Source organism: Neofelis nebulosa, chromosome 1, assembly GCF_028018385.1.
Source record: "Neofelis nebulosa isolate mNeoNeb1 chromosome 1, mNeoNeb1.pri, whole genome shotgun sequence".
NCBI classification, from domain to species: domain Eukaryota; kingdom Metazoa; phylum Chordata; class Mammalia; order Carnivora; family Felidae; genus Neofelis; species Neofelis nebulosa.
The window spans coordinates 152,323,544-152,339,324 of NC_080782.1; the positions used below are offsets into that span (position 1 = coordinate 152,323,544).

Genomic DNA, 15,781 nt, shown 5'->3' on the forward strand with positions numbered 1-15,781 from the left:
AGAGCCCTGACGGCCCTCGAGCCCTCAACATCAGTCCGTGTAAAGTTCTGAATGTTCTTGGGTCATTCGCACCTCCAGGAAGATGTCACGGCTGTTTGACTTTCCTTTCCAGCGTCTGGGCTGATGGACCGGGCCGTGCACCACGAGCCCTGCCCAGGCAGCCAGGATGGCCAGCCACTCCAGCTGCAGACGACCCAGCCGTTCATTTCCGAGGGGGACGCCCAGGAACTGAGACAGGTAATGTGCGCTCCCAGTGCCATGGCGCCTGCAGACATCTCCCTGCTGGTGTACATGGGCCACCGTGCATCTTGCTCTCTGCAGATGCAGAGAGCAGAGAAAGAGCGGTGCTTGTTCTGGGTCCTTGCACTTGGTGACGTGCAGACATGCCAGTGGGCCTGTACACACACGGTCTGCCTGTGGCCGCTCCTGCCTGTTGTACATGTGCAGATATGTGCATACATGTGTACTGTGTTTGTGTGCACTGTGTGTGTGTGTGCTCTGCATGTGTCTGTATATGTGCATGTGCTTTGCGTGTGTCTGTGTGTGCCTGTACTGTGTGTGTGGTGTGTATGCATGTGTCTGTGTATGTCCGTGTGTGGGCTGTGTGTGCATATGCTGTGTGTGTCTGTGTATGTCCATGTGTGTACTCTGTGTGAATGTGCTGTGTGTCTGTAGGTCCATGTGTGTCTGTGTGTGCATGTGCTGTGTGTGTGCTGTGTGTGTATGTGTATGTCCACGTGTGTGCATGTGTCTATGTATGTCCATGTGTGGGCTGTATGTGTGCATGTGCTGTATCTGTGTATGTCCACGTGTGTGTGCATGTGCTATTCATGCATCTGTGTGTATGGTGTGTGTGCATGTGTCTGTGTATAGGCTGTGTGTGCATGTGCTGTGCATATGTCTGTGTATGTATGTGTGTGCATGTGCTGTGCATGTGTTTGTATGTCCGTGTGTGTGCTCTGCGTGAGAGTGCTGTGTATGTGTCTATGTCCATGTGTGTCTGTGTGTGCATGTGCTTTGTGTATGTGTATGCATGTGTGTGTGTGCTATGCGTGTGTATGTGTGTGTGTGTTCTGTGTGTGCATGTGCTGTGCATGTGTCTGTGTGTATGCTGTGTGGGTGTCTGTGTATGTCTACGTGTGTTCTGTGTGTGCATGTGCTGTGCATGCGTCTGTGTGTGTGGTATGTGTGCATGTGTCTATGTATGTCTGTGTGTGGGCTGTGTGTGTGCATGTACTCTGTGTGTGTCTGTGTATGTCTGTGTGCATGTGCTGTGCATGTGGTGTGTATGCATGTGCCGTGCCTATGTGTATATCTGTGTGTGTGCTGTGTGTGCATGTGCTGTGCATGTGTATGTGTATGTCTGCATGTGTGTGCATGTGCTCTGCGTGTGTCTGTGTGTTCGTGTGCTGTGTGTCTGTGTATGTCCGTGTGTGTTCTGTATGTGCATGTACTGTGCATGCGTCTGTGTGTGTGCTGTGTGTCCGTGTGTTTGCTGTGTGTGTGTATGTCTGTGTGTCCATGTATGTGTGCATGTACTCTGCATGTGTGTATGTCTGTGTGCATGTGCTGTGCATGTGTCTGTGTATGTCTGCATATGTGTGCATGTGCTGTGCCGTGTGTATATGTCCATGTGTGTGCTGTGTGTGCATGTGCTGTGTGTGTGTATGTCTGTGTATGTGTGCATGTACTCTGTGTGTATCTGCGTATGTCTGGGTGCATGTGCTTTGCATGTGGTGTGTGTACATTTGCTGTGCATGTGTCTGTGTATGTCTGCATGTGTGTGCATGTGCTGTGCACGTGTATATGTCTGTGTGTGTGTTGTGTGTTCATGTGCTGTGCATGTGTATGTGTACATCTGCTGTGCATGTATCTGTGTGTGTGCTGTGTGTGCATGTGCTGTGTGCATGTCTGTATGTCCGTGTGTGTGTGTGTGTGTGTGTGCAGGTGCCCCACAGGGGTGTATACAACAGAGCATGCTCACTCACCCACATTTCTCTCAAGGGCTTGACACTGGATTCTTGCCTCTTTTTGTCCAGAAGTAGAACTTTAAACAATATTAGACGGAAATATTTTAATTTGTCTTCCTATGTTATTGCTGGACAATAGTGATTTAACTTTTTCCTTTTTAAGTAACTTTGAAGCAAATGCCTAGACATCATGCATGTGCACATCGTAGACATGTCAGCACATGTCTGTAGAACGTAAGAACTGGTAGAAACCCCCACACCCTGCCACGCTCACCTGGGTTCACCAGACATCAGTCCTCGTGTTCAGGGAGGTGTGTGTGTGTTTGTGCCGCTCAGGACCCGCACGCGGCCCCACGCAGGACACTCAGCAAAGCGCCTGCGTGTGTACAGCTTCTCTCTGCCCTTCCCATTCGCTTCATGGTATATTTGTAGAGAAAACTTGGATTCCCTGGTTCATAGCTAGACACTTTGTCAGACTCAGGCTCTGCTTTGGAGAGGCTATTCCGTCAGTGGCACCTCACTCTTCCACCAGGGCACACAGGAAGACCGTTCGTCTTTTAAACCTGTTTTTAAAGAAGTCCTATTGATGCGTCTGCAGAGGCACGGTCTCCTTTAAGCTGAGCCATTTCCTCCTTGGAAAAAAGGCATTCATCTTTGCTGTGGGATATTTTAAATATGCATGAGCTGTCACTCTTTCCCCTGGTCTAACTTAGTCACTTTCAGTAATGACACATAGGAACGCTGCTTTCTAGCTGCAACCACAAATTCTGCAGGTTACTGACTGCTCCTTGTGACCCGCGTATTGACTGCAGAACACGGCTTCAGGCCTTGAGAAACCCTCATCCTATAACAGACAAGTCCCCGTTCTCCTGAGAGAGGATGAGAGCACACAGGCCTCAGGCTGGGGTGATCGGGGACCCTCTCCCACCCTCCTATGAAGGCATCCCACTGTGTTGTGTTGAGGCCGAGGCAGGAGCGTGACTTTTTGATAGGAAGTGTAGGGATTTCATCTGTTGGTTCTGGTGGCGTCCATGTGGTTTGAAAGGCCCCTTCCAATTTCAAACCAGCAGTCTGTTCCCTAGGTGGTAGAGGTCAGGATGTGAGTAGGATGGGCTCCCGTGCCCTCCTTCCCCATGAGACACTGCGTCCCTGGGGTTAGTCCTGACCGTTGTCCACAGGTGACCAAGCCGTGAGTCAGGACACCAGTTGCAGGGCGGGGAAGCAATGACCCCTGGGTGGTGGGGCTGGGGAGCACTGCAGGAGAGCAGGGCTCTGCACCAGCCAGCTGCCTCCCCCCATGCAGGGAGGGCCCAGCTCCACAGGACCTCGTCCTCTAGAGGTGAAACACATGTTTCATATTTAGACAAGAATTCTTAGCTGTAGTTGAAGCTCAAGCGAAAGTAGGAATGAGGTAAATTTCTGGGGAAAACAGAAATGCAAGACCCACCCCCCCAACCCCCTCCCGTTCAGCTGTGGTTTCTGTGGCAGATGCCGTTACAGTTGTTACGTGGAAAGCAGTTCGGATGCTGACAGAGACGACCGGCTGTGGTTTCCCTGGGGCCAGCGTGCTCAGCGCAGCGGGCCAGCTCTCACCACGGCGGCCACTGTCCACGGGGACTGGAAGAGGCACCGGATTCCCTGGACGGGTTTGGCAGAGCGCCGTGAACCATGTCTCGAGTCTGATGCGCTGGCCTTTCCTGCCTTGGGACTGCGGCCTGTTTGTCAGGACAGCAGTGTCCGCTGCCTGCTGGATGCAGTTCTCCCCTCGCTGGGAGTTTTCTCCATCATGTCTTAACCCCCACTGCCCTGTCTGCTCCTGATCTAGCTTTCCCCGCTGACCGTGGTACAGGGACCGCAGCCTGACGTGTAGCCACAGACGTGGCAAAGGAGGGTTCACCAGATGCTCCTGCCCTTCCTATAACGGGGTGCAGGGTGAGGACCTGGGCTGTGAGCTCACGGTCCCCATTCTGGGGGCGGGGGTGAGGACCCGGGCTGTGAGGTCACGGTCCCCGTACTGGTACTGCAGGGTGATGAGGACCCGGGCTATGAGGTCATAGTCCCCTTTCTGAGGGTGCGGGGGGGAGGACCCAGGCTGTGAGCTCACGGTCCCCGTTCTGTGGGTGCAGGGTGAAGACCTGGGCTGTGAGGTCACGGTCCCCGTACTGGGATTGTGGGGTGATGAGGACCCGGGCTGTGAGCACACGGTCCCCTTTCTGGGGGTACAGGGTGAGGACCCGGGCTGTGAGCTCATGGTCCCCATTCTAGGGGTGCAGGGTGAGGACCTGGGCTGTGAGCTCATGGTCCCCATTCTGAGGGTGTGGTGTGAGGACCCAGGCTGTAAGGTCTCGGTCCCCATTCTGGGGGTGCGGGGTGAGGACCCGGGCTGTGAGGTCACGGTCCCCATACTGGGGGTGAAGGGTGAGAACCCAGGCTGTGAGGTCACGGTCCCCATACTGGGGGTGAGGGGTGAGGACCCGGGCTGTGAGGTCACAGTCCCCATACTGGGGATGCGGGGTGAGGACCCAGACTGTGAGGTCACTGCCCCTGTTCTAGGGGTGTGGGGTGAGGACCCGGGCTGTGAGGTCATGGTCCCCATACTGGGGGTGAGGGTGAGGACCCGGGCTGTGAGGTCATGGTCCCCATACTGGGGGTGCAGGGTGAGGACCTGGGCTGTGAGCTCATGGTCCCCTTTCTGGGGGCGTGGGGTAAGGACCCAGGCTGTGAGGTCTTGGTCCCCATTCTGGGGGTACAGGGTGAGGACTCGGGATATGAGATCCCGGTGAGATCATGGAGGGGCATTGGCACAGGCAGGCAGGCAGGCACCTTGCTGGACTGGGCTCTGCTCGGGGACGGGAACTGCTGGTGTCCTTCTTGCTGGCCAGGAGGCTGGATTCAGTGCCCTGAGCTGTTTGGAGTGACTGCTGATGTTTGAGCAGTGGGTGCTGAACTCATTTCAGGTTTCTACCCTTCCCCCTGCCCATTCTCTTACTGTCCTGTATCTTCCCCTGAACCCTTCCAAGTCATTTTCATCACTTATGGGAAAAGCAGTGCTGCTTTGTGGGGTACGGGAGGTTATGATGCCACTCGTATTTATGGTTTTGATGCCAGTCCAGATACTACTGGTGAGTTAGGCCCCTCTTTTCAGTATCTGTTACTTTGTAAGTTATTAAAAATGCCCCGACATCATGTCCTGTGTCACTTGTGTGAAACCTAAGAAGAGCCTTGGAAACCTCTGACATCCCTGACCGTCGACATCTCAGTGAGAAGACAGGTGTCCTGGGATGGGCCCTGCACTGGGAACTAGGGTCCTGGCTCTGGCCCGCCTGCTGCGGCTTCATGCCCTCCCTCCTATGCTGCCCCCTGAAATCGCTGGCCGTGGTGATCGGCCCCAGGGCATCCCCAGGACGCAGCTGGGCTTTGAGGAGGGGCAGCTCCCTTGCAGTCTGGGTGGTTGGGAACGCATTGTGCCCCTTCCACTGCCCCGGAGACGTGGATGGGGAGGCAGTGCCGCAGACAGATTCTAGAATGTGCCAGCCCCAACTAGAGCAGCTGCTGGGCTGCTTGGAGGGAGGAGTGCTAGAGACAGGAGCTCAGGGAGGGAGGAGCATGGTTGTGGGGGTGGGGGGAAAGGGGAGTAGCATGGGAGAGAGGAGCTTGAGGAAGGAGCTCAGGGGCAGGAGCAGAGGTGAGGGGGCGGAGCGCAGGACAGGGGACGGCAGGAGTGGGTAGGGTCTGGTACCCTGTTCCAGGTATTGGGGAACAGGAGCAGGGGCTATAGAGCCTGGGTTGAGGGCAGGAGCAGGAGTGAGGGGGGCAGGAGCTGTCGGGGAGCAGGGTGGAGTGTGGAGTGGGGTGGGGTGGGGAGGACAGGAGGTGGGGGGAGCAGGGTGGAGCGTGAGGTGGGGTTGGGAGGGCAGGAGCAATTACGAGGGAGAGTAGGAGCTGGGGGGGCAGGGTGGAGCGGGGGCTGGGGTGGGGTGGGCAGGGCAGGAGCAGGGGGAGCCGGGCAGGAGTGTATGCTTTCCTCTTGCCTCAACTCCAAGGGAACCCCACACCTTAAAGTGCAGACATTTCAGGATGGCGCGCCTCGGCACTTTACCCCATGTGTGCTGTTGTAGTGAACACTCATCATGTAAGTGTGCGGTTGTGTCCAAGTCCCGTACAGCGTCAGCTCCCGGCCGTGGCCCTCCTGTGCTGCTCCTTGAGGTCACCTGCTCTGGGAACCTCCTTCAGGTGCAGTCACCTGTGTGTCCATCCACGCTAGGCTTTCCTCGCTGTGCACCGAGCTTTCCGGCTGATGGTCTTGAAGCACCTGCACTTTCCTTTCTGCAGCCGAGTACACGGTGTGTGGATGGCCCACGTGTGTGCATTCACTGTGTCTGTATGTCTGGGCCCCACTGCCACTCCCAGGTCCCAGGGTCACTCCCCCTGTAGTATTTTCCACATACTCCTCCCCACGCTGGTGTGGGGAGCTGTGAGTCCTCCTGCCTCAGTCTCCTTCTCTAGGGTTGCTTTGGCCCTGAAGGGCTCGTTGCAATTCCAGACAGATTGGAGGAGGGATTGGAGATTCCTCCTCCTTCTGGGGAGGAAGAAAAGCTTCTGGAAATTTGACACGGATTGTGGTGAATGTGTAGGTCACTTTGGGACGCACCGCCATCTTGCAGCCCAGGAACACGGATACCCTTCCCTAGTTAGGTCTTGAACATGTCTCCATGTGGGATGCAGGTCTTAGGCCTTTACCTCTATTTTCTTGCATTCTGGGGTGAGTCCTACTTGGATCCCATGGTGACCTGATGGTGGGCTGGTGCCCGGAGCCCCCCCTAGTCCTGGGCGGCGTTCCGTGTGCCTGCCCTGCCTGGACCCTGAGTTGGACAGGCCGGTCGGCCCACTTTGAGGACTGAGGGATCCCTGAACGCAGCTGCCCGTGTCTCACTGTTGGGATAGGATCCTAGTGAGTCCACTTCTCCACCCGCTGCACAGGGAGGCGGTCTTGAGGAGGGGCCTCCCTAGAAGAGAACCCTGTGCTGCTGTCCACAGACAGCCCTCAGGGCCTCGAGGAATGCAGCAGAACGGACGAGGTGGGACATGGGGGTGGTCTATGAGTGCTGAATGTGACAGATCGTAGCCTAGAATGTTCTTTACAGCCTCCAGAGCTTTGGCTGTGCTGGAGGCCAGTGTTTCCCTCTTTACCTTCTCTATAGCATATTAATGGCCCCAACTGGAAGAACTATTTGGACTTGCAGACAGCTTGATTTATCCCAGCTCTGTTCTTAAATGGTTACTAATTTCTCACTGCAAGAAAATTCACAGTTTTTCAGTGAGTCAGCTTAATAACAAGATCAGGGCAAACAGTCTAATACTAAACTCACTTTAGGTACTTAATATTGATGTAGTGGTACTCTGAATCCTGGGGTTTTATCATGAGGCAGAACAAGGCATTTTCTTCTTCAGACAGTGAGTTAGCACATTGCAGATGTTGTGCACACGTGAAGGTCCATCCTTCTGTGCTCTGTGTCCCTCACCTGCCACAGTGATGTGGTCGGAGCCGGAGGCTGGACAACCAGGGCCCTGGAGGCTCACAGCGGAGCTGGGCCTCTGCCTCCTCCCTCTGATTCTCACACCTTGACAGCTTGTGGTAAGGAGCTTACATTGAAACACACATGTTTATAAGTGGACCTTCCTTGCTGGATGAGCTGCTTTTCCATCATTTATTATAAACAGAATGAAAGTGTCATCTGTGCCACTATCTCGCGGTCTGTGGTGTCGGGAGGTACAGGCCATCCTGGCATATGGCCAGTACAGAGAGAGCACAGTAACTTCTCTGCCCTGGGGACCACATGGCGCCACCCGCTGCTGGCCCGAGCCATCCAGGCATCTCTCCTGGTTGTTGAAGCTGCCGAGTGGGCCCAGTGCCCTGCCGGAGGGGACCGAGCTTTCCCGGCAGTGCCTGTTTGTGTCTGTCTGTGCCTCGCCTGTGCTGTGTGCACCGTGTGTTTCTCTGTAGTTTACGAAAATTGCTTCCTCCCAAAACTCAGTGTGCTTTTACTCAGGTCATTTCTGTGTAGGTTCACATGTGTCCAGGAAGATGGCTTGTCACTGGGGCAGGGACCTGAGGACGAGCCGTGGAGCCGGGTTGAGGCAGTGCCCAGGGATGGCTCCTCTGAGCGGCCTGCTGATCCTTCAGAGGCTGGCAGCATGAGACATTGCTGACGAGACGGCTTGTCATCCTGGGCCACAGCAGTAACAACTGTTCAGGTTTGGCCAGACTTGCTACTCCCCATTCTTTCCACCCTGTGTTCTGTGGAATGCACATGGTGCCGCTTAGTGTCTCCAGCCCCTTTCTTAAAGGGAAAGAACACCACACCAGCATGTGAGGCACACTCTTAGCCTGACAGTGTCCTCAGTAATTTTATTGGCAGACATGGTGGCTGTGAAGGGCACTCGTATTTCTGCAGTATCAGTTCATTTCAAGCACAGTTTTGGCGGGCCGGCCAGGGTCTCCTCACGGGCTGCACAGAAGGCGTCTCAGAGAGACATTTTCAGAGTCCAGCAAGTCAACAGGAACGTCCCGTGTTTGGACTGCACACTCAACAGAATGCTCCGCGTTTGCGGGCGAGTCAGCCGGTCCTGGATCCCGGCAAGAGGCATGCGCTGGGCCACAAAGGGGCGCGGCTCTGTTGGGAGAGCTGTCACGTGGTGGGGTGGTCTTGTGCTCCCTGGCACGATGGCCATGGGCCACATGTAGCCGCCGAGCACTGGAAGAGTGGCTTATCCAGCTTGAGGTGTGCTGGGAGTACACCATTCGGCAATTGATGAAAGCATGTGTCTCGTTAGTGTTGTTCGCGTTGACCTCACACTGAAGTGAGAATATCTTGGTTTGATGGGGTAAAATAGGGTGCACTGTTGACAGTCATAATACTTACCGTTTTTACTGTTGAAAATGTGCACATTAGAAAATTTCAAGTCCCAGCTGTGGCTCTCCATAGGCAGGACATCTGCCATAGCTGCTCAGGGCTACGAGAGCAGGCCTGGGTCCTAACCCCCTCGCATGGCTGTGTGAGTGCTATGACCTGGGTCATCACACCATGATCCCTGTGGGCTCATCACATCAGGGCTGCACTGACTGGCCCTGAGCTTAGGGTCTTGGGCAAGCTCCTGGGCCTGGTTTGAGACACAGCTAGTTTGAAGGCTCTTAGAGACCAGTTGGGGTGCGTGGCAGGGGACCCACAGTCCTTACCCAGATCTGGGCTGACCGGGATGAGGTCGTGGGTGTGTGCTTCCGCCCCCAGAGTCACACGTCTGTGTGAGCGTGCGGGCACGGGGTGGAAGGAGGCCGGATGCTCAAGTGCCACAGCGTTACTAGCAGTGCTTGTCTGACAGCACCAGCTGGGTTTGGGTTCAGGACAACATACTTCCTTTCCTAGTTCTGTGTCCTGTGTGCTTGCCCAGTGAGATCTGGCCAGTAGCTGCCTTACTAAAAGCCCATGCCATCAGCACAGGTGCACCTGTGCCTGCTCACAGTGCAGATCCTGCTGGTCCTGGAAGATGCTTGGTGGGGTTGACAGGGACATAGATGGCCCAGCACAGGGTGTCCCCTCGTGGGTGTGGAATTGGGTGCACATGGGTAGTACAGGCCGGCCCGCCGGGGACGTGGTGTGTGCATACCTCCTGGAGCGCCGCATTGGTGCACTCAAGGTGGAGGCCTGCTGGGAGGGGTGGTTGGTGGGAGAGGGACCTGCCTCACACGGTGCTGAGCGGTGACTGTTTATTGTGCTGTTTGGGCCTCAGCCATGTGAGGTCATAGGAACGCGATGGAAAAGACCTCCTGTATTAGGTCATCCAGCCCGTCCCTCAGAGCCGACTGACCCCACAGTATACTTTCCAGAGCTCCGTCCAGTTTTTCCAGTGACTCAGCGGCTCCCAGAGGGCGCGCAAGGCTGATGTCTGAGCCTGCTACCTAGGGTCAGGATTTGTTGTTCCGTGCCTGGATGGGGCTCCCGGGGGTGATGCTGGGCTTGCAGAGAGGTGAGGGGCCCAGCCTGCCTCTGTCACAGCGACCTCCGCGCTCCTCACCGCCAGCCCCTCCACGAAGCGGGCTGTCGCGGTGCTCCTGCAGCTGAGCCTCCAGGACTTGGCGGGTGCGCCTCACATGGCGCTTTATAGTTTTGACAGCTTGCTCCCATTTGTGAGCTCATTCCAGCCTCACCGCTCCTGAGGAAGGAGCTGATCTGCTCATCCTCCCGGCCACCTCCCTGCCTCCATTCTCTTCCTCGTGTGGCAGCCAGCGGTGCAGGGTGGCTTCTTGCGACACCTCCCGAGACGTCACCTGGGGACTGGTGTGCTGTCCCTGAGGTGTGGCCAGTCCTAGGCTGTGGTGTCACCTGGTGGTGCCAGTGGGGGTGATATCAGTGCGCGGTATGGCGCCCTGTGGGGTCCCCGCTGTATCCCCTGGGCCAGTCACTGCTGACACTCGTCCCTGCATGACCAAGGACTTAGAAGTCATCTGTGGGCCATGGACCCGCTGGGAGAGGGCAGACAGGCACCCCGTGCTCCTCGACGATTCACATTCTGCAGGCCCTTTGTCCTGACCCGACTTTCCCTGAAACTGGCATTAACATTTATTGCAGGTAGTTGGTCATTAAGATTTCTCTTAAAATCATTCCTTTTTGTTGTCAGCTTGAGGATATTAAAGTTTTAAAGCCAGGCTCAGCACGCACATAGTTAAAGTACCTTTCACAATGCAAGTAGTCTCGGTAGAATTGCAGTAAAACGCCTGCTCTTACAGTGTGTGAGACTTTGGACGTGTGACTGAGCCCCAGAAATGGGGCGAGGGGCCACCATCCAGCCTGTCAGCGTCCCTCCTCCCCTCTCAGCCCGCAGGATTGTGCTCCACGATCTCACCTCCCTTGGGTGCTTTGTATGTGAAATGTTTCAAACACAAAGGAGAAAGTGGTTTGGCTTTTCTTTGTAAATCCTGTGTTTCCAGCTAGTCTGGGTTCGGTCCTTGGGTGCAGACAGGTACTGAAGACAGTGACTGTACAGACCCCAGGCTGCATTGTCAACTCCAGCCTGCTGCCCGCCCTGGGGGTCAGTGCTGCTGAGTGGCCCAGCTGAGACCCAGACCCAGGACTGGAGGGCAAAGTGTTCATCACCCCTACTGACTCACAACATTTCCTAAGCACTATAAACATGACGGGAAGATACACTGTTTTTGAGAGTTTGAAGAAAGGCATCCCCCCCTGCCACATGTGCCTCTCTTGCAGATCCTGAGGAAACTCAAAGGTCTTGCCCTGGACACCGAGGCAGAGCTGGAGAGGCAGGACGAGGCCCTGGATGACATCACCGCCGCCGTGGACCGGACCACCCTAACCATCGACAAGCACAATCGGAGGGCAAAGAAACTGACTTAGAGGGACAAGAAAGCATGACAGTCACTTCCCTGAGTGCTTTGTTCTCAACACCTGCACGCTTCCTTGACCAGAAAGCCCGGGAAGTTGGGTCCAGGGCTAGGCGGTACCTGGACGCCTTGCCCTGGGAGGTGCAGGCCTGCCTGGGCTGTAGGGGCCTGGCTCCCTGTGCACTGTGATGCTGACCATGGCCCCCAGGGGGGAGGAGAAGCTCCAGGAGGCCTGCACCCCCATGGTGGCCCCAGCTCCTCTTGCTCCCACCTGTCCTGGGCCCTGATTCCCTGCTCCCTACCCTTACTCCCCTCACTCCTCCCCCCCACTCTCCCCCTTCTCCCCCCTCTCTCCTCCCCCCACTGCCCCCTGCTCCCCCCCACCCCACTCCCTGCCCTCCCTCCCCATTCCTCCTCCCTGCAGGGCTCCCCCCTACCCACTCCCCCCTCCTTGCAGGCCACTCCCCTTTCATACTTGAGCCCCTTGGAGCCTGGAGAGCAGCTGGAAGCTGACCCCAGTGCTCAAGGCTGCTTTGCATGGCCAGCAGCACAGCTAGCGGAGTCTTCATTGTTTCTCTGTCCTTGCTTGGTGCAAAAGGGCAATTTAAGTCTCTGGTAAAGAAGTCTGCTGATTTTTGACTCTGCCCCCCTAACTCTGTGTGCTATGTGAGCAGAGCCCCTTCTGCAGGACCACATTCAGGCCCGAGACCCCCCCCCCCCTCTCTGGGCCACTGTGCGTGGGCCCCAGTGCCCTCAGTCTGTCCTTCTCTGGGGACAGGCCAGTTCCTTCCTGGTTGTGCTGTGATTTTCTACCCGAAGTCTAGTACATCTGGAGGTCATCCTATAAACACCTGAAATGTTCCCCTGCCCAGTTTTTAGCCAAGTGTGAAAATAATACATATTGCACCTATTTTAAAAAGTGTCGATTTTTTCTTTAGGTGCCCCATTTCTGCCCAGAAATAGAAGAGATTCCGTAGTTTTAGAATGTATTTTGAAGATACATGTTGATGCTGCTTTCTGCTTGGGATCCCAGTGGGAGGGCCCCTCAGGAAAGGATGGGGGCAGAGTGTGGAAGTGGGTGAGCCCTTCTCTCACAGGCTGGGCCACCTGCAGACTGCTTTGGAATAGGCTCTCCTGTGGCTGTCCTCTGACTGTGCAGGTATAGTGCTAATTTTCTGGGGCTGCTAATGAAGTACAAGTGGGGGGCCTAGGACAGCAGGCTTTGTTCTCTCCCAGGTCTGGAGGCCAGGAGACTGAGGTCAAGGTGTCACAGGGCCATGCTTCCTCTGAAGGCTCCAGGAGGATCTCTCCTGCCTCTCCTGACTGCCAGAGCCTCAGGAGTTCTGGGGTCATGGCCGTGTCTCCCCAGTCTCTGCCTCCATCACCAAATGGCTGACTGAAATTCCCCCTCCCTTGTCTCATAAGGACACCTGTCACTGACTCAGGACCTGCCCTGATCCAGGGCTAGCTTTTGCATAATGTGGCCATTTCTGCTAATGTCGCATTCCAGTTCAGTGTGGATGTGAATTTGGGGTCACCTAGGAGTGCGCAAATTTCTGGAAGCTTGCTTGTTCAAGAAGACACAGGAAGTAGCACGTCTAGAAAATAACCTTCATGGGTATCTTCTGGTTCTTGTTACTTTGGTGAGATATAGTCCTCATCTCTGTCTACTTTATTTGACCTGTCCCTACCAACCTCCAGAATGACAAGTGGGCCTGTGCTTTCAGGGCCGCCAGTCTGATGCTGGCGTGTGAGTGAGTGCCCCAGCACTTTTCTGGCACTGTGAGATTGGAGTTCTCAGCCCCAGAAGCTCCTTCTTCTCAGGCTCAGTGCTGGGGAGGACAAGGAGGGCACAGCAGATGTGTACGTGTGTCAACAGGACAGTTATTGAGAGCTTCTGCTGTGCCCAGATGCAGTGGCGGGATCGTGTCCTGTGGAGCTTGGAGTGAGGTGGGAGGATGCAGTTCGTGCCCTGGGCCCTGGGCATGTGCAGGTAGGCAGGCTGCCCTAACTCCAGAAGCTTCAGTTCCTGCAACAGCCCATGAGGAATGAGGTTCCTAGAGGTGGAGCATGTGGTTCTCTGTGACAGCTGAACTCCAGACTCACACCAGGAACTCAGAGTGCACACACGTGTGCATACACACATGGACTTGCATGTGCGCACACACACATGCTGACCCCAGGCTCCTCAAAACTCCGTGGGTATCTGTGCATCTCACATCAGCAGTCAGAGGAAGAGCCACAGGCCAGGTGACTTCTGCCATCAAGAGCCCTGAAGTCGGAAGGAAAGCAAACCTGTCCCACCCTTAGCCTGCTAGGGCGGTCCTGCCAGCATCCGCTCATGCTGGAGACAACCACTGCCCTTCAACTCCTGGCAGCTGGGCTGCACAGACTTCTGCAACTGACAGTACTCAAAGCAGGGCCAGGACTCCCGGTGAGTTCTCCAGAACTAGCCTCTCCTTTTCCAGCACCTGGAGATGCTTGAGACCCCAAGCACCAGCAAGGTATGTGGCACTGAAGACAACTGGAGCGTTAGGGCATTATCTCTGGGCCATTCTCTCCTGTGAATACATAAATTGATGGAGACAACAGTTCTCTGCAGAATTAGACTGTTAAAAAAAAAAAAAAAAAGGTACATCAGGATCATTTTATGCTACTTATTAAGCTTGACCCCAGAGTTAACTTTTTCATCTTACACACTTCCACTAGCAAAACTCCATTGCCAAATCAGGCTGGAACCTAAGCACAGACACCTACCTGTTTAACCACTGGACTCCAAGGCACAGGCCAACCCTAACTATGAAGGGCAACCTAAAAGGCCAGCCCTTTTCAAAAATCCCTATGAAACCAGGCAGTAATTCCAACACCAGTTACTCCTAATCCCAGGTGCTCTAACTCCACCCCCACAGGTCCCACCCCAGATGCCCTGACTCTACTCCCCACCTCTCCCCTCCCCTGGTGTCCTTACTCCACCCCTTCTGCTCCCCTCCCGAGGTGCTCTGACTCTAATCCCAACCTCTCCCCTCCCCTGGTGCCCTGACTCCACCCCCACAGGTCCCACCCCAGATGCCCTGACTCTCCTCCCCACCTCTCCCCTCCCCTGGTGCCCTGACTCCACCCCCACAGCTCCCCTCCCCAGGTGCCCTGACTCTACTCCCCACCTCTCCCCTCCCCTGGTGTCCTAACTCCACCCCTTCTGCTCCCCTCCCGAGGTGCTGTGACTCTAATCCCAACCTCTCCCCTCCCCAGGTGCTCTAACTCCACCCCCACTGCTCCCACCCCAGATGCCCTGACTACTCTCCATCTCTCCCCTCCCCAGGTGCTCTGACTCCACCCCCACTGCTCCCATCCCCTGGTGCCCTAACTCCAGCCCCCACTGCTCCCTAGTCTGGATGGACTGGCCATGCCCCACTTTTTGGACTCAGAGGACATAACTGGGACTGGACACTGAGTTGCTTCTGGAAGCTGGACCAGGGAAAGCAGGTGAATAGTCAGGTGGTGATCTCTTTGGCCATCTTCAGGCAGCCCAGGTGTTGGTGTGATGGCTGGAGCCCAGTTCTTTGCATCAGGTGAGGAGATGCTCTGGAGGGTGTCATGAGGACCCCACTGACGCTTAGCAGTGGCAGCGGGCTGTTGGCAATGGGGCCTGTGGTGTCCACCCTGTTTTCTGCTTTCCTGATGTGGGCCTTGACCCCTGACACTGACGTTCAGTCCATTTGTGGGGTTGAGGTCACCCATGTGCTTTATTTCTGCACCAAAATATTAGTGTTTGCCCTTTAACTGACAATTGGGGCTGGACTATATTGGTTTGTTGTCACCCTGGGAGGTGTTTGCACTTCCTAAAACACAAAATGCTCTGAGTCCAGTTTTACTCCATATAAAGGTGGGCAAAACGCAAGACCCTTGCAGCTATGGCACCAACTTCACGCTGACATGAAACTGCTTTCACATCTCATCAAAAACAATTGACTCTGGAACAAAACAACCCTGAGTTAATTGGTCTGTTTCAGGCACAGGTGGGTTTTGTATAAAAGGCCCAGAAGTAACTACTTCATCTTGAGCCATGTGACGCATATCACAATGTCCGGGCTGTGCTACTTACAAGAGAGCGTCCAGGACTTGTGCGCAAATGGGCTTGATGTGTTCAGATAAAACTGTGACATTACAGTGTCATTTATTTCATGTGTCAGGATTTGTTATTCTTGCTTTGATTTCATTCTTTCAACTCTCTGAATTTTAAACACACCCTGGGCATGCAGGCTGCAGATGCGTCACCCACCAAGGTGTGTGGGTCCCTCAGGAGGTAACTCGCTGGCCTCCTCAGCCCTGGACTTCAGTGTGGCCGCAGCCGGGGGACCCCCCCACTCCATTCCCAGGCCGTGCCCAGCGTCCACAGCTTCAGAGGCTGCACGGA

The 15,781-nt window shown here is 55.3% G+C and overlaps 1 protein-coding gene across 4 annotated transcripts in view; it reads left to right on the top strand.

The window, feature by feature from the left end:
- Nucleotides 1-15,556, top strand: part of SNAP47 (synaptosome associated protein 47) — a 55,304-nt gene extending 39,748 nt beyond the window's left edge. For 2 of the 4 annotated variants that reach the window (XM_058740431.1, XM_058740423.1), the window contains 2 exons: nt 113-237; nt 11,234-12,286. In XM_058740431.1, the coding sequence (XP_058596414.1) occupies nt 113-237; nt 11,234-11,380 (272 nt within the window). In that variant the 3' untranslated portion in view covers nt 11,381-12,286. Of the gene's footprint in view, nt 1-112; nt 238-11,233; nt 14,580-14,686 lie in introns of those variants that run through there. The other 2 variants (XR_009264846.1, XM_058740413.1) reach the window with 2 other exon arrangements.
- The last annotated feature ends 225 nt before the right edge of the window (nt 15,557-15,781 follow it).